Source organism: Sporothrix schenckii (assembly GCF_000961545.1).
Source record: "Sporothrix schenckii 1099-18 chromosome Unknown Cont38, whole genome shotgun sequence".
NCBI lineage: Eukaryota > Fungi > Ascomycota > Sordariomycetes > Ophiostomatales > Ophiostomataceae > Sporothrix > Sporothrix schenckii.
Genome location: NW_015971139.1, coordinates 2,348,291 through 2,374,508, shown reverse-complemented (window position 1 = coordinate 2,374,508; position 26,218 = coordinate 2,348,291). Strand labels below are relative to the sequence as shown.

The following is a 26,218-nucleotide window of genomic DNA, read 5'->3' as shown; positions in this document are numbered from 1 at the left end:
CAAGCTGAGGCCAACTTGCACAACCACGCATATGCCTTTGATAATGATCGCGAATGTAAACTTGCTCCTGGCAGCACACATTATTGAAAACTGCATGCACTTGCTTCAGAAATGTACTGCAGTTTTCAATGAGGCTCAATTTTCCACAAGAAATGAAAACATTTAATAGTACTATACGCCACATAAGGCCTCAAAAATATAAATTTCTAAATATGACGATGAAAATAATCAGGTTAAGCCGACGACGTCGAAAACTGAAGTACCCATGGGTGTTGACGCAAAGGCACGTTGGGGAACCAAGCCCCACCTCAGCCAACCAAGTTGCACAGGCTTGTGGGGAATTTGCCAGTATGGCGATGGCAAAGGTTAGAGGTGCACAAGATTACAGTTACGACAGGCGCGTTCAGCAAAGACGGGACTTTTTGGGCCCTCTTTTGGTTGAAAATACTGGTCTGCTTTACTGAGGTGAGATGACATCTGAATTGGAATCACTTTTGGGCGCCGGCCAGTGGACAGCATGGGACGGCCATTGGGATGGACGGACTAGCAAGTGAGTCACGCAAGGTGGATGCGTCTCAGTGCGGGGATTGGCTGGTTCTTCTAGCTTCTTGATACCACAACCTCCCTTGGCCGTTGAACTTTCACCTTACTCCCAAATTAACGATTACATTGACCAACCAATTCCGACCCGTCACCGAAACAGAGCACGCACAGTCTCAGACAATGGCCTCTGCACGCATCAACGGCAAGACAATTGTCATCACCGGCGCGTCCTCCGGCATCGGCCGCAGCACCGCCTTTGAGTTTGCCCGCGTCGCCGGCTCGGGCAGCACCATCCGCCTGGTTTTGACTGCGCGTCGCCTCGACGTCTTGCAAGAGGTGGCTGCCGAGCTTCAAAAGCAGTTTGCGAATCAGACCGTCCACGTCCTGCCGGTTGTCCTCGATGTCAGTGACCCTTCCGCTGTTCGCAACTTCGTCCCGTCGCTGCCAGAAGAATACCGCGACATCAACGTTCTCGTCAACAATGCGTGGGTCCCCCACTCCCATTGAGTATATGCCGTTAAGTCAGCTCATCGCTCACCTCTGTACGTCCGCAGCGGCCTCGCCCGAGGTTTCGATCGCGCACCGGCCATTGCCGAGGAGGACATGAACGTGATGTGGGACACCAATGTCACCGGTCTCGTCAACATGACCCAGGCCGTCCTGCCTATCTTCCAGGCCCGCGCCGACGGCGGCCACGGCGACATTATCAACATTGGAAGCACCGCCGGCCGCCAGCCGTACGCCGGCGGCGGCATCTACTGCGCCACCAAGGCCGCCATTCGCTCCTTTACGGAGAGTTTGCGCATGGAGCTGGTGAGCACACGCATCCGCGTCATCGAGATCGATCCGGGCCAGGTCGAGACCAACTTTTCCGTGGTGCGCCACTACGGCGACAAGGCCAAGGCCGACGCCATCTATGCCAATGTCGAGCCGCTGACGCCCGAGGACATTGCCGAGGTCATTGTCTTCGCGGCCAGCCGCCGTGAGAACGTGGTCGTTGCCGATGCCATGATTGTCCCGAGCCACCAGGCGGGCGGTGGTGTCATGTATCGGAAGCCGGCGTAATTGTCCCCGGCATATTGTTCAGCTAGTGGTTCATGGAAGTCATAGACTCGTTAAAGAGGCCAGGAGAAATAAAATGACACAATGTGGTATTAAGCGATATTCAGCACTTTTTTGAAAAGGTATCCGCATACGTGGAATCGTGCAAAGAGTAATAGCTAGTGCTTATGATTCTTTTAAGGAAAAATAAAAGAAAATGAAACAATAGGAAAGACGCAATGAGAAGGACGCAATTGGAAGGAAACAAGAGGAAAGAATAGAGAAGAAAGGTCCACGCATCCGCGAGTACCCCGAAACACTCCCCTACTGCCCTATCTGAGTGCGCTTAATAAACTCCAGTACGACAGTGTTGGCCCTCAACCGCTTCGCTCGATACGCCTGGCGCTTTCCTTCCACGGCCGCCTCTTCTCGTCGAATAGCCATGTCCTCTTGACGAAGTTCCTCGTGCCGTGTTCGGAAATCGTCCAATTGTTTTTGTATTTTGTCCAATTCCTGCATCGATGACTCGCCAGTATCGCTTACATCACTGTAGAGCGCGGCTCGGGTCTGATCCGTGGCGTCGCTCGTACCGGCCTGCTCCAGTGTCGGCACCCCAGTGTAGTTGCCAAGTGCCTCTGGTACGATTATATCTCCTCCCTGACTCTGGTTCAGTTTCTGTGAAAAAAGGGGACTTGACGCATCGTCCGCAGAAGAGCCTTCTGGGTTGGTCGTACCAGAGGTTGGAATTTCCACCGATTCTGGCAAGACTTCTTGGACTGTGAAGGCGTCCCCTGTATCCAACATATCGGATGCATAGCTGCTTGTCTCTAATGGCAAGTCGTCGTCGATAGGGCTGCTAGGGGTGTACTGGGAGTCCTCCTCGTCGCCACGTTCACTTATGATGTCGCTGCTTCCGCGTACGACGATGTTATCATGGCTGATAACGTCAACATTGTGTTGGCCATCATCGGACTTTTGTCCCTGCTCATCTTCGGGGTCGTTGTCTCGGACTGAATCACATTAGTTGTGGACAGAAAAGGCTTTATGAGGACGTTAACGTACCACAGCATTTCAATTCCCGGGGCGAGAAATTAAACGGGCCTTTTGGCAACTCCCACCCGTCTCTGCATCGCTCGGCACAAAGTTCCTCGAATAGACCATCGAACGTAAGACCGCGTCGTTTGCCAATGCGGTTCAAGAGCGTGACCTTGTTTTGTGGTAGAGGACCAAGGAAAAGGACAAACTGCCATTGGGGCACACCGAACCTTTCCACAAGTCCTGGTCCATAGGACTCAATCTTCCTTGCTCCTTTGCCACACACCACGTTCATCATTTGCTCAATTGCTGCGTCAGGGACGTTGTTGAGCACCCAACGTGGGAAACTGGGAAGAGTATCTCCGGCTTTAGAAGCCTTACGGTATGCCGTACCCAAATTGTCCCAACATTTCTTGACGATATCTGGGTCGTGAGATGCGAGATCGCTGGCCTCTTGGATGGCGGTCTGCGGTTCAATATCTTGCGGAAGTGGAGAAGACATGATCAGTGGTAGATGGCAGTGAAGTAGTAGGCGCCGGAAAACGATGGCAGGAAGTTATATGATGATGTATGATATGTGAAGGAGCACGCTACTCTGACGGTTAGAGATGGGCTTTAAATAGGCCTCTTCTGCGTGCGTCGTTCTGTTTGCTGATTGCTTACGGTGGCGTTATTATTGAAATGAGCTCGCCTAATTAGGAATGACAGACAGGGGATCCAAAAAGAAAAATAGAGACAAAAATCAACGAAGCGAAATGCATATGGTGAATAGACCAGTTAAAAAAAAATCCCAACGAAGGACGGGCACGATAAGACAAGACGGAGTGCGACGTGCAATGTGGAGTTTATACGGTGGACTAACACGGTTAGCTCTGTCAGGTTTGTGGATCCCATAAATAAGGCTTGTTGAGGCTCTGCACGACGCAGACGCGTGCGACCGCAGACAACGGCCTCCTTCAGCCAATTCCTGCTCACGATTAATATTGAGACAGCGGTATGTGCATTCGCTAATTCGTACATGTGCTTCAATTTTTTTGTTGGCTGTTTATGGTTGGCTCTTTCGACTGTGCTTTTTTTTTTTCCGGCTATCCTTTTCTCAATTTTGTAGTTAGCCGTCCAAGGTCACAAGCCTCAAAAAAAAACAAAAAACCAGCTGGGCTGAAAGCAGAGTGTCAGTGACCATTTTGTAACTGATCAGATCAGGATACCAGTGGGAGCATACAGTATAAAAGGGGCCGAGTTTGCTATGGGCGACATATTGACTCCAAAATATTCGCTAGATTTGTCGTCTCGTCGCCTTGGCCATCTGTGTCGCTAGTAGGATGGTTACTAACTGGTGATCTAGACGACAACGTCGAAGGGTTACATTAATAGAGACAATGGCTGTGGTGAAGCAGGTTTTGTTTAGGGGTTGATGGACGTGGTGAGGTGGACCTTGGTGGACGCGACAACTGGATAGAGCGGAATGGAGCCGATAACAGTGGAAGTACAGGGAATAACATGGAACGTAGAGCGTAGAACACTGTGTTAGGTGCCATTCATCCACCCGACAAAACAAAGACTAAAATATAAATACATCAACGATCAAAGAGGCAAAGGCAAAGACACAACTGTCGTGGTTCGTGGCTTGATTTTAAAGCAAATTTCTCGACTCGTTATTCTTGACCTGTTTGTCTCAATGTATTCAGAAGCTGGACCTACCTCCAACTTTCTGACATCGATGCCCCTCATTCTGCGTTTTGTTCATGACTTTGAGATGTTTACATTTCGAACCATGAGTGGCATCGTAGCATTGGAACTATTAAACGCAGCGCTAAGAACGGCATTCCGGCCACACCTGGCGCGCCACCCCTGACAGCTGAGACAGCCTCACTGAAGCGGACCCACAGAAAATTTCGAGAAATATTACATAAGGCGGCCATTTTTCGCTAATTTCACCCATCCCCACCTGTTTTTCAGCCCACCATCCCGCCAGGAACACAGCCCGCCGAGCCACCCACCTACAGGCGCGTCTAGCCCCCTACATTTTTCGATTTTTTTTCTGTTCCATACTTTTTGTGTACGTCTCACCGTTTCACCGTTTTGGACCTCAACCTTAACCTCGACCTCCCTCCTCAGCATCCCCCCTCTCCCGTCGCCGTCGCCGTCGCCACCTCCACCCTGCGGTTCTCACCAACTTCTCGGTCGCGATTCCGCCACTCCGCCCTGAGTCCTTTCTGTTCTCTCTTACCGACTTCCCCTTTCTCGACTCCTCTTGCACGTCCTCTCTGCCTCGCAGTCACCATGGACGCCCCCAACCACCGCGACGAGCAGACCGGCGCCATTGCCGAGGGCCGCCGTATCTACCTTGGTGTGTACTTTCTCTCCGTATTTCCCGACCACGCCATCCGCGACTGACAATGACCCTTTGCTAACATCGCTCCCTCCTCTCCCCCAGGCAACCTTTTGTACGCCACCAAGCCCAACGAGATCGAGCAGGCGCTTGAGGACCACGGCTTCGGCAACTTCGCCCAGATTCACGTCTCCATTGATCCTGTCAGCGGCCGCAACCCGGGCTACTGCTTTGTGGACTTTAACGACCGCGAGACGGCCGAGACCGCGCTCAACTCGCTCGTGGCTACGGTGCGCGGCCGCCCGCTCAAGGTGGGCCCCTGCCAGCCCAAGCAGCAGGGCCAGCGCCGCGATGCGCGCCCGGCGGACCGCTGGGGCTCATCGCGCGACGCGAGCGCGAGCGCGAACACGAACGCCAACGGCAGCGGTGACGACCGCCGCTGGGGCGACTGGAAGAAGGGCGGCGATCGGAACGGCGGCTACAACAACAGCAACAGTAGCAACAACTACAACAACAACAACCGCGACGCGCCCAACGGCAAGCGCCTGTACATTGGCAACCTCGGCCCGATGGTGGACCAGGAGCAGAACCAGCAGGAAATCGGCGCGCTGCTGCAGGGCTTCGCGCCCACGGCCATTGGCAAGCGCATCACGGCGCGCGACCGCGAGTCGAACCAGACGTACCCGGGCCGCAACTACTGCTTCGTGGACTTTGAGACGGCCGAGGAGGCGAGCCAGGCCATGGAGGCGCTCAACGGCACGCCGTACGGCGAGGAGGGCAACACGCTGCGGGTGTCGATTGCGCGCGGTGCGCCCGAGAGCGGGCGGTTACGGCATGAGTACCAGTCGCGGGGCGGCGGCGACCGGAACAACAACGGCGACCGGAACAACGGCGGCGACGGCTACCGCAAGCGGCAGGACGACGGCCCGCTGCGGTCGCTGGACTCGACCAACTGGCGCAGAAAGGAGTAGGCCGTGCCGTGCTCACGAGCCGTTTCATGCCGTCTTTTCCTTTTTTTTGTCACTCATTTTCTCCCCCTCGTCGTCCACCTCCACGATCATGCTCTTTCACGTCTTTTACATTCATGTATAAAGGGTGCCTTTTTTCTTCGCTTGTCACTTGGTCACTCTCAATTTCATGCTAATGATGATGAAACGTCGTATTCCACGTCAAAACAAAAAGTATTGGGACAAAGGGTTTCTTAAATTTTTATTTCGTGCATTCTATTTTATTTCCATTTTATTCACTTGGCGTCGTCTGTTCCTTTGTATACATGTGGCACCTCACGCTAGATTATGAACTAAGACTTTGATTGCCAGGGGCAAATTTGCGTCACAACGAACTTAGACCAGACACGGCTGCAGGATATTCGTATTCGCCACACTTGCCGAGATCCATCCGAATGTTCGCAGCCATTAGCGGAGGCCGGGCAAAGAATCAGCCATAGAGTTTCCATGGTCTGCAATGGGAAGCTACTCTTCCTGTGACACATGTTCAGAGCTGTCTGTCACGCAACACACAGCACGCATAAACGCACAAACGCACAAACGCACAGACGCACAAGTGTGATTTCACTTGACATGAGTTCTTACTCCAACGCCACGTGACGGCGTGAGAACTAGCATGACGTACGCTCTAAAATGCACGTCGGTGTTCGGCAAGGCTGCGGACGGCTAGTGATCCCTCCCGAAACTGTTCCGCACATTTTGAACTACATCCCGAAACATAATTATAAGCAATCGGAAAAAAATGAACTACCTCGACCAACTTCCCATAGTCTTCCAACACCCGGAGCCGATCTCAAGTGGGGCCTTTGGTCTGTTTTGGCGGAGATATCTTGACGCTTTGAAATCAAATCGGCGATAAGCAAAGTTCGGTCCCCCACACTGAAAAACAAGAGTTCCTCTTCAAAATTTGCATGTCGGCATTGTGTATTCTCTGGAAAACCCCGTCGTTTCACTCTCAAGTACAGCTTTGCCTTCTTGTGGGTGGAAACGATGGCGTCAGCAACAGAATTCTGCCTCCACTCTTGCAAAGTCATATGTGTCCCGTTCCAGTAACAACGTCCGTTTGAAGACTAATCACGCCAATCCAACACGATGTTGACGACGGTCCGCCCGTCATGGCTCTACACAAGGTAATAAACTGGGAAAAAAAACCATTAAAAAAAACTAGAAACAGTAGCGCTAATAGACATCGCCGGCGGAAGTTTCCGCCTTTCTTTTGTTCGTTGCCTTGCTTATCTCCTGGAGACGCATCATCGACAAATCCCCAAGCTATGCCCTCGCCGCCGGAGCCTCGGTACTCTAGATATATTAGTTGTTAGGAGGATTATGAGTGTTACCTTGTACCACTTATGCAGTTGGCTTATGGCCACACTATTTACACTTGCAAACTCCATCGCGCACCACGTCACTTACTTACTTTCCTTTTCTATGAAAAAAAAAGTGGAAGGGTAGAAAATCGTCGAAACGTCGAAACATCGAAAGCTCTGCTCGGAAATAAGGACTTAAGCTGCTGTCCAAGCAAGCATAGGCAACAACTTAGGATTTTAGCTTCCAGCCTGATGAGTTGCTTGACGTCGGCGACGTCCTCTACATCATGGCCTTTGTAGATATAAAACGACCGTCTGTCCTGTACTTTAGAGCAGTGAGAATTTTCCAGATATCTTGAACAGCTTCAAAGCGACCTATCAACCGTTAAACACACACACCTTCAAACAACGTATATCTTAACAGACTCATCCTTCACTCACACACAAACGCACACACACGCACAATGTCTTCTCCCCAAAAGTTCCAGGGCTGGCTGGGTCTTGACGCCAACAGTGTCAACGGCCAGATGAAATGGGGCGAGTTTGAGCCCAAGAAGTGGGAGGAGAGCGATGTCGACATCCGGGTCTCGCACTGCGGCATCTGCGGCTCCGATCTGCACACGCTCCGGTCCGGCTGGGGTGAGACACCATTCCGTAAGTCCATGTATCTATGCATCCAGGCGCAGCAGACAAATTCTTTCCCGCCATCCATGTTCGGTTACTAACACTGGCTCTCCCCCTCCTCCTCAGCTTGTGTCGTAGGACATGAAATCGTTGGCAAGGCCGTCCGCGTCGGCAAGGACGTCAAGCACATCAAGGTGGGTGACAACGTCGGCGTTGGCGCCCAGGGCCGGTCGTGCCTGGAAAAGGACTGCCCCGAGTGCTCTGCAGGCCTGGAATCCTACTGCGGGCGCGTCAACGTCGGCACCTACGGCGGCATCCACCCAAACGACATTGGCAAGTCGTACGGCGGCTACGCGACGTACAACCGCTCCAACGGCCACTTTGTCTTTAAGATCCCCGACTCCATCAAGCCGGAGCATGCCGCGCCCATGCTCTGCGGCGGCATCACCGTGTACTCGCCCCTCAAGCGCTACGGCGCGGGGCCGGGCAAGACGGTGGGCATTGTCGGCGTCGGCGGTCTCGGCCACTTTGGCGTGCTCTTTGCCAAGGCGCTCGGCGCTGACCGCATCGTCGCCCTGTCGCGCAAGTCCGACAAGCGCGCGGACGCGATGGCCTTGGGCGCCGACGAGTACATTGCCACGGACGAGGACGCGGACTGGCCCGCCAAGCACGCCCGCACCGTGGACCTGATTGTGTCCACGATTTCGTCAGACAAGATGCCCATGGCGGACTACCTCAAGCTGCTCACGGTGCACGGCACGCTCGTCCAGGTCGGCGCGCCCGACGGCGGCAACTTGCCGCCCATCAACGCGTTTGCGCTCATTGGCAGCGGCATCCAGGTGGGCGGCAGCCTCATTGGCGCGCCCGACGAGATCCGCGAGATGCTGCAGCTGGCGGCCGACAAGAAGATCAAGCCGTGGGTGCAGCTGCGGCCGATGAAGGACGCGAATGCGGCCGTCGTAGACTTGGCCAATGGCGATGCGCGGTATCGTTACGTGTTAGAGGCGTAAACGACACGAAGTGTGGCATTACGGGAAATGGATTGGCGTTGGCGTTATAGAGAATAGACTCCGCTCATAGAATTAAACAAACACAAATTGGTAATATATAAGCAAGATCATAATTGAGGCCTGGGAAAGTGAAGCAAAAAAGCAATAAAATCATCAAAGCAGCACCGGCAAACCGAGCAAATTTGCCGTACAACGAATCCACCGACAAAAATGTGATCGATCTCGGGATCGAACCGAGGACCTACGCCGTGTTAAGGCGTCGTCATAACCAACTAGACCAATCGACCGTGTATTGCCCTGCTGTCCACAGCGAAGTGGATTGGTTTGTGGAGTCGCAGCATTGTTGTTCGTCGTTAAGTAGCCTGCCTAGAAAGCAATTGGAAAAGTGTGTAGCCTCGTTAAGGTAGAGTAGACACAGCCAAAGATCGACGGGGTACGACGTATTGGTGCCCAAAGGAAAGCCAAATAAGCTGTTCTGGCCGCGACGGAGAAGGGCGAAAAGCACATCGAATCAGAGCCCACGGATTCGACCCCTGTCGCGCTCGCTGTCGGTTCCCGTAGGGGTAGGGTTGCATCTCATTGTCGGACGCTCGTGAATGGCTGCGGGCGGCTGCAGGCGTCTCCCAATGGAGTCGTTTTTGGACGTGCAGCTGACCCGATGCCAGCTGAAAAAGGGACGAAAATGAGAGAAAGGTGTGATATACGGAGTACTGTCTACAGGATATAAAGGCGAGCTGCTGAGGTCATTTCATCTTAAGAAAAATAAATCAAAATAACACAAAAAGCACAATCTCAAAACCCTATTTAATATGCCTGGAAGCTTTTCCAAATTGTCTGGCCCTTTGTACTCGGCCATTCGAGCCCGTCTCAACCCCAAGCCCAGTCCAAGTGCCGCCGCTGAACCCGTCACCGCCCCAGCCGACGAAGCCGTCGCGCCCCTCAAGACACTGAGCAACCTCCCGAGCGTGCCCCTTGATGTCTCTTGCTATGGCGACGCGCTGTGCGAGACATGCACGCAAATCAACGTGTCCAAACGCCGCTTCTTTGTCCTGCCAGATGACCCCGAGCATGGTGCGGAGGACCAAGCGGACAGCGAGCCCCGCGACCTGGGCCCTCTGGTCGACATGGCCAAGCGCACGTCCTGCCCTCTGTGCCGCCTGATCTACGTCACAGTGGGCGGCGATCGCCTGCCAACTAAAGAGCGGGGCCTAGCCGTGCACGTTAGCTGCAGCTGGGGCACGACCGGCCCACAGGACCCGGCCGCGCCGTGGGTGCGCACGCCGGCCGTGCGGGTGCTCCAGCTGTCGGCGCAGACGTCGGACCAGAAATACCTCCAGGAGATGGGCATGTTCTTCCCCGAGATCACCATGCTGGCAGCCGACATGCCGGCCACGCCGTACGCGGGGACGCATCCCGACGCCGCCAACCACCTTGTGCGTCTGCGCAAACCCGGCCGCATTGACTTTGACCGCGTGCGGCAGTGGCTCGCGCTCTGCCGGGCGCACCACGGCAAAAAGTGTCGCGTCAACCCGCTGCTCGCGCTCAACGCGCTGGGGCGCGACCACACGCACCCGGCCGACGCGGTGCCCGAGTTCCGGTGCGTCGACGTCGAGCGCATGTGCCTGGCACGCGTGCCGGCGGGCACGGCATACACGGCCCTCAGCTACGTGTGGGGCCGGCGGGCGTTTTACTGCACGAAGCGGGCGGCCGTGGCCGAGCTGGAGCAGCCGGGCGCGCTGGCGCTGCTGGGCGACCACCTGCCGCCGACGATCCGGGACGCGCTGCACGCGGCGCGCGAGCTGGGGCTGGCGTACCTGTGGATCGACACGCTGTGCATTGTGCAGGACGACGCCGACATCAAGATGGCGACGATTGGCAAGATGGACCTGGTGTACTGCGCGGCCGAGCTCGTGCTCATTGCGGCGGGGGCGCGGGATGCGTACGCGGGCTTGGCCGGCGTCGGCGGCAGTGGCGGCCGGCCGCGCCAGGCCATTGAGCAGATGGCGCCCGGGTTCCGTTTGGCGGCCAACGCACGCTGGCAAGACTTCATCAGCGACTCGCTGTACTACACACGCGGCTGGACGCTGCAGGAGGACCATTTTGCCACGCGGTCGCTAGTCTTCATTGGCGGCACGGCCGTCTTCCGCTGCCGCACCGCGGATGCGTGGCAGGAGCATGTGTTTGAGCCCGCGGACGAGCTTCGCACGCAGGACGGCCGGAATGATGACGACAACAGCGACGACGACGACGACGACCTCAACGACATTGGGACCATGGAAGAGTTTATGAACTCGTACTCGGAGCGCCAGCTGTCGTTTGGCGCGGACCTGTACCACGCCTTTGCCGGCATGGCGCGGCAGCTCGTGGTGCAGTACAACACGGACCTGTGCCACGGCCTGCCCACGCGCTTCTTCGACTGGCATCTGCTGTGGGACGGCGGCAGCCACACGCACCATGTTCGGTGCCTGGGCGGCGGCGGCGACACCCGGGGCCCCAGCTGGTCGTGGTCAGGCTGGACGGGCGGCCGCATCTTTGCGCACATCTGGGACTGGTACACGCGGGACATTGGCATGGTCGACGAGGCCATCGGCACGCGGACGTGGATTGTGTGGTACCACCGCGTGGCCCACGACTCGACCGAGTGTGTTCCGCTGGTCAGGCACATGCAGGGCAGCGCTGGCTCGGATGGCGAGGAAGAGAGTGGCAGCGGCAGCGGCCCAGCAGCGCCTTACCACGCGTGCAACCTCTACGGCAGCGCGACGCAGACTGACCGCCGCTTCTCGGGGCTGGACTGCGTGCAGACACAGCCGACACCGATGCAGCTGTCGGCGGCGTATCCCACCTACGTCAGTGATACGCTGAGCGAGAATCCGGGCTCGGGATTTTTGCAGTTCTGGACAGTGTCGGTTCTGCTCACAATTGATGATCCAGACAATGTACAGAGGTCAGAAACGGAGCCTGATATGCTCGACGGGCAGCACCGGCGCCTTGGTGTGTTTGGGAAGAGCGGCACGCAGCTGGGTACCGTCGTCGTCGAACCGGACTGGCTCGCGAGCCAAGAGGCGGCAAACGGCGGCGGGACGCTGCCCCAGACCCGCGAGTTTATTCTCCTCTGCGAGGCGCGTGACGAGCGGGCCCCCGGAAACGGTAATCCTGACCGGCACACGGCTGGCTGGCGGTTCAAAACGATGATGCTCGAGTGGGTGACGTTGGGCGGGGACGAAACGCAGGACTCGTATACCTACAAGCGGTGGGCACAGGGCCAAATCAACGCGCAGGTGGAGGGCACCGATTCGGATAGCGCTAGTGCGGCGTATGCCGAGCGAGTGTCTCTTTCGTCGATTGGCTTTGATGCCCTGGATGAAGCGCTCGGTGATGGGCCGAAGTGGAAGGAGGTTATTTTGGGATGAGTCTGCAGGACGTAAACGAAGCGCAAAAGATGCAAGTCTTGGACAACTGCTGCTACTGACCGTACATATGAAACAACGGAGTACGTATCAGAAAATATCAAGGCACACCATCGATTAGGGGCGCTGCGCTGCAAGATGACAGTCGTCAAACTCAAATGGACAATAAAAGAAACAAAGCGTGAAAAGGGGGCAAGAAAAAGAAAATAAAGCAACCTTCTTGAGCGTTTCCGGTCGACGGAAACACAAGATGCGCCTGATACCCTGTATCCTCGGCGTCCTCGACGTGTCACTCCTGGCCGAAGTCCTTACGCAACTGGTCTAAAAGTACGACATGCCTGAAAGGGCCAAGCACGGGCGCTGTGCTGTCTGGCACAGTAAAAGGCGATCAAGGATAAGTGTCTTTTGGTGACTCTGTTCTCTGATTGTTTTCGGTTCATCGTAAAGGGTGGATTTCTATTTTAAGGGCGGGAATTGCTGCCAAAATGGGTGGCAGCTAACCCCCTACCTGACCAGCCATCGAAATTGTTTGCATCTGATAATGTGACAGCGGTCCACGACAGTTGCGGTCGAATGCCGAAAACGGCTAGCCCTGGTCCCCTGAGGACGGTTGACGGCGCAGTAAACGAAAACTGGGACTTCCCGCTGAACGGTGGGTCTTTGAAGGACCCCTGTCGAGGCCAGCAGCCGTCGATCTTGAAACAAGACAGTGCGGGCTTATGGCGTTTCGTGCTTATCAGGGGAGCACGGTCTGCTTCTAGATTATTCGAATGAACCACTGTTTCCGTTTCCTGGGACGGTTTCACACGTATGCTTTTGGAAGAACTCGGTACCTAAAAGAGAAACGTCTCCGGAGCACGACATACCTCGTGGAGGCCGGGGTTTTAATGGGACTATTCGGCCAGGACTCGAAACTTCCCCAGCTCAAAAAAGGGGCTGCCCTAATCCTTTCGCCCGAACGAAGCGCTTCATTTGACCCCCGTCCTAAACGTTACGAGCCCCTAACAAGACTCAGGGCGATCAAAGCTTGTGTCAAAACCACCCCATGTCGTGATCCTAAAACGTGGCTCTTTGTGGCACAGTAACATTAAAAATGAGAAGCCTTGCGATGAGCGCGGCTATTCGGCAAGCCTGCCTAGGAGTCGAGGAGTTTTGGACTTGCAGAACTTGAGGTGCCTCACCTCCTCCTTGATACCATGTCTGTTCTCTTCGAATCCATGCAGGGGAATTTCGAAGCCGCAAGTCTGGCGGTACCCCATTCCAGCCATCCTCATCACCTGTGCCACCATGCTTTGATCTGGGTAGTCCGTCCATTGTTGAAGGTGTATATAAACAGCAGAAGAGGTCGTCATATTCAGTCTTCTGATTTTTATTTTTCCAAATCAAAACCATTCACAATCTGGCCCGAATAAGCAAACAACCAACCTACAAAGCCAATCAAAACGAATTCAAAAACTCCTTTCCATGGACGAGATACAGCCGCCGATTCTCGATAGAATCAGAGAGCTCATCTCTCCATTCACCTTTGCAGAATTAGAACATGATTTTTTATTCGACGTTAAAGACCGTCAGTGTTTTGGCAAGACCAAGTCCTCGGACGGCGAACGATGCTACAATCTGCTGCCGAAAACAGGCGAACGAGGCTCGAAGCTCATGAGTAGCGTTTCCAAGTTGAAAGTGCTGGCCAAGGCCTACGAGGAGAGCTGGGATGATAATGAAGGACACGGAACTTTCCCAGTTGACAAGTTCTGTGCACGTCTCGTTACGTGCATCGATCTCCAGTATTGTCGCCTCCACAAGAGCAAGCCAATAGCAGCGGTGGAGGCATTGCAGAAGAGGTTGCATGCGTTCTATCAAAACCGAGCGCAAAGCAAAGACTCTGATGGCGACACTGATGACGACGCTTCTTCGGTAAAGTCCGCCGCCGGTGATGATTTGCGCCGCCTGACGGAAACACCGACCCGTTCGTCCACTGTCACGCCGAATACCACGCCTCAGTCGAGGAGGGTCAAAAAGGTCACATTTCCACCCAAGAGCACGCGTGGCGCAGAAAGCCATGAGGGCGGCATGAGTCACGCGCTGGAAGGGGTAGAGGACGATGATCCCGCCCCTCCTTCAACACCAACTCCTAGCCACAGGCAGCGGAAAATATCTGTGACAGCTTCACGTTTGCAGCTGAATTCCGATCAAACGAAGCGACAGACACCGCAAAGGCAAGAGAAGCAAGAGAAGCAGAAGGCACAGCAGCAGGAGCAGGGGACACAGAAACCGCAGGAGGAGTTACTCCATGAGCATCCACCAGCATTGGATGGATCAAATATTGCCAACGAGAGACAAGAACCCCAGGGTGAATCAAGTGTCCCGGCACCCAACCAGTTATCTCCTGTTGTGGCTGCGCCGAGCGAATTCGAATTGCTCGCGGAAAAGGTCGAAGACATTTTGACAGTTTCTTCTTCTCCTCTCCAGCAGGCGGATTATCTGCCGCTGCATCCCGACCACATGTGCTGCAGAAGCAAGGACATTCGACCGGAAAACTACGAGGACTGCTACATCGGAACCAACTACATCAACATCATCAGGAACATGCAGACTGGGTACGCACACTACAAAAAATGTTTCGGTCGGATCTATGTGCTCCGCAGCGCTTCGCGGTGCGGCCTCTTCAAGATTGGCTTCTCGGAGAGAGACGACTTAATGAAGCGCTGGGAGGAGGTACCTTGCAGCTGGGAGGCAGTCATGGACGGTCGGGGGGCCGTGTTTGTGAGCGAGACTGCGTTTCCAGGTGCCCATAAGGTCGAAACCCTCGTGAAAGCATCTCTTCGACATCGGCAGATGAGCGGTCCGTGCGACTCGTGCCACAGCTATCACTGCGAATGGTTCCGCGTCGAAGAGGATGTCATCCTTGCCTGGGTGCATGCATGGACGGCGTACGTGACATCCGAAATCTACAGCGCGACAGGACACCCAACAGGGGCGTACGACGAATTTGCCCACCAGCTGTGGTGTATCACACCAAAACGCATCCATGCGATGGTTGACAACATACCGCCACCGCTACCACAACCACGGGCAGACGCTGAGGCGACGACACCCAACTCGGTTACCGCTCCGGGCGCACCGCCTGATAATGGCAGCGGCATCGGCAGCGGGCGCCGCCGCACAAACGAAGCGCCGCTGCAGCCCAAGCCAATGCCAATGGTGGTAGCAGCAAAAACCGTTAAGCGAGTCGTGCGCAAAGCCATGACCTGGGATTCGGCGAAGAGCTCCCCTTCAACGATGGGGTGGGAGGAAGAAGGACAAGGCTTTACTGTGGTGGTCGAGGAGGTAGAAGAGCTCGGGGATCCAGACGTTACGGATGGCCGTCGACGTAGCATCCGCAAAACGCAAAATGCGTCGCAGGTTGCTTCACAAGTGACGTCCCAGATCCAGTCGAGCATTTCTGGGATTGTGAATTGGAGAGGGTGGACGTCGAAGCGGTCGTAGACGCGCAGGAGGAACGACGCGTGTGACTGTGTACGATTATTGTTGTTCTTGTTGTTCTTGTTGTTCTTGTTGTTCTTGTTGTTCTTGTTGTTCTTGTTGTTCTTGTTGTTCTTGTTGTTCTTGTTGTTCTTGTTGTTCTTGTTGTTCTTGTTGTTCTTGTTGTTCTTGTTGTTCTTGTTGTTCTTGTTGTTCTTGTTGTTCTTGTTGTTCTTGTTGTCGTTTTAGTCGATTTTATCTGCGACGAGTTGTATATTATTTTGTGACATAGCGTTTTATAGACGTTTTGTTAATGATTAAATCTTAAGACTCCTCTCACCGTTTACATAGTACAGTGTGTAGCATGTACTGGTTTTTATCGGAGGTAACGAGCAATACGCGGGGCGTGGCCTTGTGTTGAAGGAAGACGAAGTATGTTTTGGGCGAGATGATATGCGAGACCGAAGGCTTGTTACGGAAGAGCAAGTTGTCAACTGTCGACCTGTTCAAAGGCTGGACCAGACTGCCTCTAGACAGGCCGTAAGCGATATTTTTCGTTGGGCGGCAACGGAGATGGAGGCATTCGGAGACTACATATACCGACACCCATGGGTATGTGCCCATCTCGATTTAAGTATGGGCGGGAACGATGAAATTGAGGCCAGTAGCAGTTCAACGAAGCCCAAGACAGACAAAAAGCGTTTTGTTGAAGAGTGGCTAGCAAAACGAAATCAACGTCACCTACGCCGTCGCCATCACCGCCATCCCAACGGACGTGTACGTTTAACTTTGTAGTTTTAAGAGTAACAGAGTACGAGGTCACAGCTTTCTGTCCAGACTTGTCAAGTACTCTCATCTAGGCAGCCACTCTGATTCCTAGGAGCGGGGAATCGAGCGTGTGTAAAAGGCTCCAACCACATCTCCCGTCACAGAGGGGTGATAAAATAGCCGAAATTTTCTTTTCTTCCGAACCACGCCTGGATCTTAACGACTGGCTGATAAAATTGGGTACTTAGATGTCTTACTTGTATGACGGCTTTTAGGTCTTTTGTTTTATTTCGGTTGGCGTATAAGGGTGTATAATATAAAAAAAAAAAATTAATTTAAATAAATAGTATAAACAGTTTCATTGTAACATTATATTTTACGTAATAAGTATAATTTTACACGAGATACATGTTAATATTTTTTTATAATAAAATAAAAAGCAAATGTCCACCACGGGTGGCTTATCTACACGCTACACACTCTCTACCTCCCGGTCTGGATTATTAACTGGGTCACTAGTTATTTAACGGGCCGGACGACGGAGCTCGCCTTCGACGGGAAGACAACGCCGGCACGCCATGTCACCGCCGGCGTCCCGCAAGGGTCCCCGCTATCACCGATCCTATTTATTCTCTTTACCTCATCTCTCTACCAAGCCCTACGCCGCCACTACGGGATTATTACTATCGGGTTCGCCGACGACACCAATCTCCTCGCCATTGGCCGCACGCCAGGCGTCTGCTGCCACTACCTACAGGATGCGTGGACCACGGTCAAGGCGTGGGCACGGCCGAGAGGCGTTATATTCGAGCCGGCGAAGAGCGAGCTCCTCCACTTTTCCCGCACACACGCGGCCCCGACGACGACGCTTACGTTCGACCGGGATACCGTCCTTAAGCCCCGACAGTCGGCCCGCTTCCTCGGTATCTGGCTCGACAGGAAGCTCCTTTTCTCGGCACACCTCCGGTAAATAAAACGCCGTCTCACCACACAGAGCTATGCCCTTACGAGACTCACCGGGAAGACGTAGGGCTGCACGCTCCCGTGGGCCCGTACGATCTATACGGTAGTACTCCGGAGCATAGTAACTTACGGCGCGAGTGTCTTCCTCCCGGAAAAGGACAACCGTCGGTCAACGAGTTCCCTGGACACTATCTTTCACGGTTACCTCCGTACCGTCCTGGGGGCCTACCGGTCTACACCTATCCACCTCCTCCACTCCGAGGCAGGTATACCACCATTAAACCTCTACTTAACTTACCGCCGCGCCGTCTTCTTGTCCCGGCCAGACTACCAAACGAAAGCCCAAACTATCCGGAGCGCGGTTCACCGCCCCCGGCCGTTCACTAATTATTACCCGCCTATCCCCGCCCCGTCCCTGCCGTCTAGGCCCGAAGAGACGGACTAGACTACCGTTACCGGCCGTTGGAAGGCCCTTTAACAACAAGACGCCGGTAACGGCCACTTTGCGGGATCCCTCGCGGTACGAACACTATACTGGACGGCAAAGGCCGTACGGCGCCGTCACCTCCACTTAACCAAGGCCGAGAGTAGCCTCCTTACGCAGATCCGCACGGGCCATATCGGCCTCCGGGCGTACCTCCACTGGAGAGACGCCGTGGGCTCCCCGACATGTATATGCGGCACTGTAGACGAGACCCCGGCCCACGTCCTCTTATCTTGCACAGCAACACCCCAAAAACCGCCAGACTGGCCACAAACACTAACGGACCTGGACCGCCGCCTACAGACGGGCCTCACGGCCCGTCCACTTCTCCGCTGGCTTATTCGGAGCGGGAGGCTCCCGGAGTACAGCCTAGCTAAGGAGCTAGAACGGACGCCGTCGCCGGTGTAACACAACACACCCACATCTGCACATTGTTCCTTTGTTTTATTTGTTTTGTTTTTATTTGTTTTATTTTATTTGTCTACTTGTTAAAAGTGACCACTCGGGCCACTACACGCACCTGTACCATAGAAACACCACCCACTTAGATCTGTGACAGTTTTTTCCCCATGAGGGTTCTGTCTAGCTAGTCGCCAATAGCCAGGACTGGCTGAGGAAGGCGGATAATAATAATAATAATAAAAAGCAAATAACACGAAATTAACCAATACTAACCGTATAAAATCTTTTATTTTCTTACAACAGCAATAGACTTTTATACTACATGCCTTATACGCCCACTATAATAAAATACAAGACAATTACGCCACTGTATCTAATTCTAGACCTAGTTTTCAACGCCGTCTACAACAAGCCGGAATTGTACTTTTGAAAGCCATGTCCTAACTTGGCCCTCTTTGCAGAGTACTCAGCTTCCTCGCTGTCGTCGTCATGGGACGGGTGCTTCAACATTACCGTTTCCGAATCGGACGGGGTAACCGGGTTATCAGGGTCGGATTTTGCATGCGACCGCGTGTAGGTCTCAACATCCGCGAGAACGCTTGGCGACAGATGCTGCCGAATGACTGATCTGGCCATGAGCGGAGAAATCACAGCCGCCGGCAGACGCAGCTCGACTGCCATGCGAATCATCTTTTCCACAAACGCAACCGTTGCCACCCGGTCTGCCTCTGACACGGCTCTGGGCGGAAATGCTTCCCACGTCCGGATATAGCGCAGAATGTCTTTCACCTGGAATCTGTTGTTGTCAGCAGACGTGTCGAGGAAGACGTCGACAAGTTCAAAAACGGTGCGGAGCTCCAGTCTGTTATTGGGGCTCTGGGGTGCCTCGGGCCTCGACGGGGTGGCGCGGACGCTGAGGTTGGCATCTAGGAAGCGGTAGACGACACAGCGGTAGACGACACAGCTATAGACTGTGTCACTCACTCTGACGATCGGTGCTCGACTTGCGCCGTGCCGCAAAAAGAGAGCGAGCACGCTGGCCCCAGCACAGCTGGAGAGACCTAGTCCCAATTCCGTATCCAAGGAAGCGAGCACAGAGTTCCACGGTGAAGTCGTGGCGTTCCACGACAAGACATTCCACGGCGACATCGTAGCATGCCCCGAGAGGATGCGTTCATTCGGGTCGCAACCCGCCTCGAGGAAAACGGTCACCAAGCGTGCATCGATCCACCCGAGATGACGAACCGCCGTGCCCAAGAGGGATACACCGCTGGCATCGAAGTAGGCTGGGTTGCTTCGCAGCTTTGCGACGACATACGGCGTGACATGTGGATCCAGAAATGCGTGGCGCAGCCCGCGGGATGGCAGCATGGGTTCTTTGGCTATACGCGCCTTTGGCCCGGAACTGGGCGATGGATCATCTACATCGGCTTTGAAAAAGACACGGTTATTGGCGATCATTTCAACGGCCACCTGCAAAGTAGAGGACGTTCCAAACGGCTCCTCTTGCTGCACATTTGACATGGCATCCAACAGGCGCGTTGTTGTTTTTTCGTCTTCGGTCCATGCAAGACCGGCGTAGGTGAGACTTTGAAGGGACAGCTGTTCCATGTACGTAACGTCCGCGATGTAGATGGATGTAGCAACCATGCGCGCTGCACATCGAAAGAGAAAGGAGACGGCTTTGAGTATGGCCACGGTGGGAGCGAAGCCCGGCATCGCCTTGCTCTCGAGATAGTCGCGCATTGCGCGTGTCTTGAGAAAGTCGTAGACGGTGCGGTGGATAAACTGGACGTGCAAATTGACGCAGTGTAAGAGGCCCCCACAGCGGGCGTTCACCCTGCGTCGGCACGCGTCGGCGAGATCGAGACGCGACTCAAACCGCGCAATGTCAGAATCCGCTGGCCAAGTCAGCGCGTAGTTGGGGTCGTCAAGCTCGTACTCCAGAACGTGATACACCCTGAGCCCCAAGGTGGAGTCGTCTGCATCCACGGCCGCCAGCAGTGCATGTGCCATGTACGTGTGGTGAACCGCATCGACACGGCCTAGCATGTGTTTAAAAAAGGGCTCCAATTCGGTCGGCATGGCCTTCAAGCGCCGCTTGATGTCGTCAAAGGTGTCGCCGTCGATGACGCCGTCTCGGAGTGACTTTGAGACGAGAAATGCCCACAAAAAGACGCCCTGGGCGTTCTCTGCAATGTACTTGACGAGGGTCGCGACCTGGCCATCGTTGATGCCCATGGCTTTCCACCGGGCGATGCTTTGCAGGCGACTCTCGGTGAACTGGAGAATGTCGTTGTATGTGAGCGTGTGCACTTGAAGGAACATGGGATTTGGTCCGCTGTTCCTACCAAATGCGTCCTCAAAGACATTCCATGGCCGGCTCGACACGCAGCACTGGATGCTGTCGGATGTCGCGAGGCTTTTGATAATTTGACACAGCTCGAGGTGGTACCCGGAGTTTTCGTCGCCGCAATACTCGTCCAAGCCGTCAATGAAGAAGCAGCAGCGGATCGGCATCGCAGGATGCTGGGCAATCTGTAGTAGCCCTTGGCGCAGCTCACGGATGGTCCACTCGTCGTCCGCAGACATGGACGTGTAGCTCGTGTTGCTCGACCAAGGCGCCGCAGTCGACTTTGACAGACGGTGTGGGAACACGTTCGGCGCCAGCTCAGGGCAGTGGCTCAAAACATCAAGCAGTAGTTGCTGCAAAAGACCCTTGAATGATCTCTGCATCTCTGTCCCGGCATGCCAAAAGTAGTGTGATGCAACAATCAGCCGTTTCCCCGCGGCCTGGGTTTGAAGTAACTCTCGCGTCCTCGGATGGTCTGCAATAAACTTTATCAGCGTCGACTTGCCAGAGCCGGGCTTGCCGCTGATCCAGAATATGCCTCGGCCAGACTCCAGCCAGGTCGTAAAACTGTCTGAAGCAGCCCTGTTATCAGAGTCTTCCAAGACGGCTGGGCCAGTCGAAACGCTGCCCGGATCGACATGTGGTTTACCCGTGTTTCTTTCGCCGGAAAAGATCCATTCGAAAGTAGCTTTGTGGGCGTCGGGTATGGCTTCGTGTCGATGCTTGCGTGCTTTGAAATGGAGGCTTCTGAGGAGATCTTGTACCCGTACTGCCAAAGTAATGTCATCTTCTGCAAGACTAAGGCCGTTTACAATGTCAGAAAGGCCTTCGACGTCCGTTGGGCGGAAAAGTTGTGGTTTGGATTTGTGTCGCGTCTGTATGGAGACGTCCTGCGCTGTCTTGTCTGTTGAATGTGTCGACAGAGCTTGGATCTTGTGGAGCAAAACGTCAAGCTGGCCGGCTATGTCTTTGAATCCGTTTGACTGCTGCGTTTCCAGCCAAGTATTCTGGGTGTGTAGGGCTGCGACAACCCGTGTCATGTACGTTTGTCGTTCACTGTGTCTGACGTTAGTAATGAATGGCGACGATGAAAAAAAGAAAAAAATAAAAAAATAAATAAATAAATAAATAAAAGAATAAAAGGAAAACGAAAAAAAGGAAGAGGCAGAAACAGGAAGTGAATAGAACGTGGGAGACCGACTTGAGGAGGGGCAGAAAATGCAGAGCAAGGAGCTCCTGAAACCGCCGCAGTCGTTCCTCGAGGCTTTTGATTTTCTTCTCGCTCCAGACCATCCTCACAGCCGCAGCAACGCTCTTGAGACGACGTTTGGACGAGCCTGGATCCACGCGCAGGCCGCGCACAACACGCAGAAGCTGGTGACACACATCCTGGCAGTCCGCCGCGATGCCCTCGATGGCGGCAATGTGCGGTCGGATCGCCTTGGCATGCGCCTTGCCGAGTGTGTCCACCGCGGCACCGCCGTTGGATTGTGGCCGATCGGATGTACCGTCATCCGTGAACTGGAGGTCGGACGCAAAGTTGCAGAGTGTCGTGTACGCGTGTTCGAGTTCGAGGTTTAAGGAGGTCGCGCCCTTTGCTGACTGTGCAATCTCAATCGATGTGCTGAATAGTTTGAGCCCAAAGTCCACAAACTGGACAATGTTGGTAGCAAGACCCAACGCCGTCAGTGGGTCCAACATTGTTGGTCAGAGGTGCCGGGCGTCAGCCGGCGTGCAAGGGAGGGGAAAAGCAGGCCTGTATGTCGTATTGTAACAGGGTCAGGAAGCGAGGGACAGTAGGTTCATTTTATGTTGTGTCGGGGTGCGGGGAAATGTTCCATACAAATACGGCATGCGATAAGGGCTTCGACGGTCTTTGCGCAGTCAGCCAAAGCTGTGGCTGAATTCCACAAGGCCGAATGGCACCCCTGTAGGGCAGAGGGGCTATGCTGCGTCTCTTTGTCCAGCATGCTGACCTGATGAACCAGCGTGGAAAGTCGAATATGAGGCGGTGAGAATCGCAGCTTTGTTCTGCACCCCCACCGAATCTGTCAAAACGGTGCTTTTCTTGTCCAAGCCCTGGGCCAGGGTCCTTCAGTGGAAAAAAGGCGAGCAAACGCCAAGTTGCCTCTCATCGTGCTGGTGTGCAGTTTAGCGGGGTATCTACAGTGGATTTAGGCCCAGACTAACCAGGGGTTTAGGCGTCGTCCGCACGCGGCCAGAGCCGCTTGGCCCGCATTTAGTGGATTCCTACCGGGATTAGTGGCACTGTTAGTGAACGCCAAATCGTAAAAGCGATAACAACTGCTTAGCAAAACGAGAGCAGGTGACAATAGGCAGGGTAGTTGCAGTCCGTCATTTAGTATCTATGGCTAGTCTGGGGCAATGTGCAGAGCGCCCAAGCCCATGGTGATTATTCCAGACCATAGAAGGAGACCAACACCACGCTTCACGAGGTCCATCTCTCTTACCTTGACGAGCAAAAGTCATTCCACTCTTCTTCGGTGGCATTGTTCAAATTGTGGAGAAGAGGAAATTGTTCCTTCAGTGCCTCGACCCAGCCTCTGCGGTCTGCCACGGCCTTTCTGAATGCTCGTGCGCCAAAAGCCGGGTCGTACAAATACCCAAAATAGGACTCGTTAATTACGATACTAGGCCCGTCCATGGAGAGCTGGAACGATATGAAGGGCGTGTTGGGCACTTTTGTATCGTCAACGGTGCGCTGCATGGCAAATTTGCCGCGTTCAAACACGGTCGAAAGGTCGCAGAGCAAAGTCAAGTCCGCGCCGTCATGCGCTGCGAGATGGGCAAAACGGCACGCAATATCGTGGCAGTTCCAGTATACAGCTCGATATGGCGCTGTAGTTTGCTCAATTCCCACTCTGAGTATGTCTTGCACTAACAGATGTATGCCCCGAGGTCGGCCTTTCAACTCCTTAGTCCTTTATGGCATTGTTTGCATTGTGGTCGTGTTAAACTGACTCAAACCATACATGACACTCACACAGTACATTCAGCTCAGCATCGGTTTTGGCCGTGGAAGCAATATATGTCATGGACACGATGCGGCGCGCAAATTCGGCGTTTGGCTGCCGGCCAGGTTGATCCGTGGCCATTCCCGGGCCTTGGTGCTCATAAATACGGCATCGCTGCAGCTTCGCATGCAACGAGAGGGTTGGGTCGGCACACACGCCGTCGTCAATAACAAGAATGCCAAGGTGACTGCAAAAATGGAACTTGTCGTTGGGTGAGAGTCGGGGAATAACCGTGGTTTGGCGTAGATTTTGTCTCGCTTGACTGAGCTCGCTTTCAATCGCATATGGGACGGCATCCTCATGGAAAACGCCACCGAGGAGAGCGAAGCCAGCCGTCCCTTTACGCACCACGTGTCGGTGACCGTGACGGCAGCCGAGCTGGACCTCGAAAGATTGCTAAGCGTATTCGGTAAAAAGGAAACGATGGTCGAACTCCGTACGTTGTGCTGATGTGCAGTTCAGCGGTAATATCTGTTGTGCATTTAGGCATATGTGCTTCGTAAACGTCACTCTCCAGTACGGTCCGCTCGCGGCAAGCGGGATCGCCCATCGCCCGTATTTAGTGGGCTATCGGCGGTTTAAGTTACATTTAGTGGGTTGTTAGTGTGATAACCGGTGCTGAAGGGATCGCAGCTGACGTCACTAATCGAGCCGACAAGGGTGCTATGAGAACGATCCTCGTTGTCAGCATATCGACGTTGCGGTGAGCAACGGACAGCAAAACACGTTGCTGAGCCTACCCAGGGGCCAAGTTTCAAGGCGACGCGGAATACAGTACCAAAATCGGCATAGGGCCAATCCTCTAGAACCGGGGTTGGTCTTCACCCAAAGGGAAAGGAAAGTGCACTTTACGCGGTCGAGGCTTAGACAACAGTTAGACTGCTCGATTTGGTCTAGCCAGACAGCATTGCCTTCATTGGAGCTTTTCTGGTCTTCGACGAGACTGGCAAGCCTGTATGTACGACAATGTCCCATGTTTGTCCGTCCTGTAACACTGTTCTGGGCACTCTCTCTAGAGTTGTGTCCGCCGTGCCTCTGGTCTAGATCGGGGCAGACTTGTGATGTTCGATGTGGGCTCATTGGGATCGGACTCGTCGCCCTTAGTCGTGGCGCAAAGATCATCGTCTTCATAGCGCCGTTTGCGAATACAATTTCCCGGTCCACACACGGCTCGAGCCGCACATTCTAGCACACAGGCCGCGATCACAGCGGAGCTCAGTGGAGCACAACGGGAGCTAGGATGACACACCCACCGAGCAGGCTGCTTCAGGGACGGCACAGGTGCTTCCCCAAAGAAGGAAGCGCCTCGTCGGATTTTTGGGTCACGTTGACTGGACTTTTGCTCAGTAAACAGCCATTCATTCTGTGTCTTTCAACATCCGCACCGCTTGGGTATCAAAGCCGATTGGCCTAGTAGTCGACCAGGTCGGTTGAACGGCACACTTCGTCGTACCCAGAGATATCTTTGCGAAACAAGAGTGGAGCATGGCGTACTGAAATGTCGACATTGTTTCAAAGAGAAGGAGACCTATTGGCGAGGCCATTAGTGTGATACTTTGGCACCCTTGCTTTATTTTGTTTGCCGTTATTCCTGGCGATCTGTTTACCAACTGTGGAACGTCGTAAACGGACCAGGTTCAACAAACGACCGCCCCACTAAGCCGGACGCTGCGTCGTATTTTGAAACGTGACGGCGACCATGCAGCGCGACCTGGAGCATTCTTCCCGTGTAAGATGTATGGCGTAGGGTATGCTCCACACTGTGTCGTACAAATTACATGGGTCTCTTTTCATTTGCGGTCATGTCGACCGGGGTTAGATATGCTCTATGAGTACTACGTTCTCCGTACGAGACTGTGGCAATACGTGAGATCACATCAACGCAGGGCATTGTTGGGATATTTCCTTATTTCCCGTTAGTGAGCTTTTTAATCTGAGCATGGCCTCGGACACAAGATGTCAGTTGCGTGTTTGACGGCGGCCTCCTGGGCCACATGGCTACATGTTTAGTGGTTTCAAGGAGGCCAATTTGGGGGCCAAAATCCGACGATGTTTGCAGGCGACCCCTTTTTCTTGCAGCCCACACTGATGGTATGCCTATGCTACCAGGTTCGGGCCTGGCCGTCAAGCTCCTGTGTTTGTGATGGTTTTTAGGCAGCCACCTCTCGTACTACTTAAGAATGCTTTGCGTCCATAGTTGTCACTAAATTATTTTGTCTAACTTCATACTTTTTCTTTTCTCCTTTTGTCTCAGATATTTCAGAAAAAGAAAACAAAAAGAAGTCGAAAAAAAAAAAAATAAACTACTTTTTCATCCCATCAGACCACGTACTCTCAACCAACATTGTCTCACACAGACGTGGTATCAACATGGTTTTAATCACTGTACGTACACGCACAGCCGTCAATAACTCTCCAAGTCACTATTTGCTAATACAAGATGCCAAG

The 26,218-nt window shown here is 53.9% G+C and overlaps 10 protein-coding genes and 1 non-coding gene across 11 annotated transcripts; 6 read left to right on the top strand and 5 right to left on the bottom strand.

Annotated features, from left to right (window-relative positions):
* Window positions 1-723: 723 nt before the first annotated feature.
* Window positions 724-1,608, top strand: SPSK_06521 (uncharacterized protein; the record flags this gene model as incomplete). The annotated part of the gene is made up of 2 exons (XM_016733225.1): window positions 724-1,028; window positions 1,098-1,608. The coding sequence occupies 2 exons, from the start codon at window positions 724-726 to the stop codon at window positions 1,606-1,608; spliced, it is 816 nt and encodes a 271-aa protein (XP_016592481.1).
* A 300-nt stretch (window positions 1,609-1,908) lies between these two features.
* SPSK_06353 (uncharacterized protein) lies at window positions 1,909-3,121 on the bottom strand (the record flags this gene model as incomplete). The annotated part of the gene is made up of 2 exons (XM_016733059.1): window positions 1,909-2,594; window positions 2,647-3,121. The coding sequence occupies 2 exons, from the start codon at window positions 3,119-3,121 to the stop codon at window positions 1,909-1,911; spliced, it is 1,161 nt and encodes a 386-aa protein (XP_016592480.1).
* A 1,781-nt stretch (window positions 3,122-4,902) lies between these two features.
* Window positions 4,903-5,922, top strand: SPSK_06452 (ribonucleoprotein; the record flags this gene model as incomplete). Its single annotated transcript, XM_016733158.1, has 2 exons — window positions 4,903-4,969; window positions 5,057-5,922. 2 exons carry the CDS (start codon window positions 4,903-4,905, stop codon window positions 5,920-5,922), a joined length of 933 nt encoding a protein of 310 aa, XP_016592479.1.
* A 1,807-nt stretch (window positions 5,923-7,729) lies between these two features.
* Window positions 7,730-8,899, top strand: SPSK_06382 (zinc-binding protein alcohol dehydrogenase; the record flags this gene model as incomplete). The annotated part of the gene is made up of 2 exons (XM_016733088.1): window positions 7,730-7,919; window positions 8,016-8,899. The coding sequence occupies 2 exons, from the start codon at window positions 7,730-7,732 to the stop codon at window positions 8,897-8,899; spliced, it is 1,074 nt and encodes a 357-aa protein (XP_016592478.1).
* A 213-nt stretch (window positions 8,900-9,112) lies between these two features.
* SPSK_11197 lies at window positions 9,113-9,186 on the bottom strand. Its single transcript has one exon. It is a non-coding gene; the product is annotated as a tRNA-Val (tRNA).
* Window positions 9,187-9,708: 522 nt separating this feature from the next.
* SPSK_05947 (uncharacterized protein) lies at window positions 9,709-12,309 on the top strand (the record flags this gene model as incomplete). Its single annotated transcript, XM_016732655.1, has 1 exon — window positions 9,709-12,309. The coding sequence occupies one exon, from the start codon at window positions 9,709-9,711 to the stop codon at window positions 12,307-12,309; it is 2,601 nt and encodes an 866-aa protein (XP_016592477.1).
* Window positions 12,310-13,424: 1,115 nt separating this feature from the next.
* SPSK_06809 (uncharacterized protein) lies at window positions 13,425-13,658 on the bottom strand (the record flags this gene model as incomplete). The annotated part of the gene is made up of 1 exon (XM_016733502.1): window positions 13,425-13,658. The coding sequence occupies one exon, from the start codon at window positions 13,656-13,658 to the stop codon at window positions 13,425-13,427; it is 234 nt and encodes a 77-aa protein (XP_016592476.1).
* Window positions 13,659-13,770: 112 nt separating this feature from the next.
* SPSK_06059 (uncharacterized protein) lies at window positions 13,771-15,789 on the top strand (the record flags this gene model as incomplete). The annotated part of the gene is made up of 1 exon (XM_016732767.1): window positions 13,771-15,789. The coding sequence occupies one exon, from the start codon at window positions 13,771-13,773 to the stop codon at window positions 15,787-15,789; it is 2,019 nt and encodes a 672-aa protein (XP_016592475.1).
* A 1,187-nt stretch (window positions 15,790-16,976) lies between these two features.
* SPSK_06683 (uncharacterized protein) lies at window positions 16,977-17,503 on the top strand (the record flags this gene model as incomplete). Its single annotated transcript, XM_016733384.1, has 2 exons — window positions 16,977-17,026; window positions 17,053-17,503. 2 exons carry the CDS (start codon window positions 16,977-16,979, stop codon window positions 17,501-17,503), a joined length of 501 nt encoding a protein of 166 aa, XP_016592474.1.
* A 1,281-nt stretch (window positions 17,504-18,784) lies between these two features.
* Window positions 18,785-22,436, bottom strand: SPSK_05853 (uncharacterized protein; the record flags this gene model as incomplete). Its single annotated transcript, XM_016732562.1, has 2 exons — window positions 18,785-21,791; window positions 21,937-22,436. The coding sequence occupies 2 exons, from the start codon at window positions 22,434-22,436 to the stop codon at window positions 18,785-18,787; spliced, it is 3,507 nt and encodes a 1,168-aa protein (XP_016592473.1).
* A 766-nt stretch (window positions 22,437-23,202) lies between these two features.
* Window positions 23,203-23,463, bottom strand: SPSK_06797 (uncharacterized protein; the record flags this gene model as incomplete). The annotated part of the gene is made up of 1 exon (XM_016733491.1): window positions 23,203-23,463. One exon carries the CDS (start codon window positions 23,461-23,463, stop codon window positions 23,203-23,205), a length of 261 nt encoding a protein of 86 aa, XP_016592472.1.
* Between the last annotated feature and the right edge of the window lie 2,755 nt (window positions 23,464-26,218).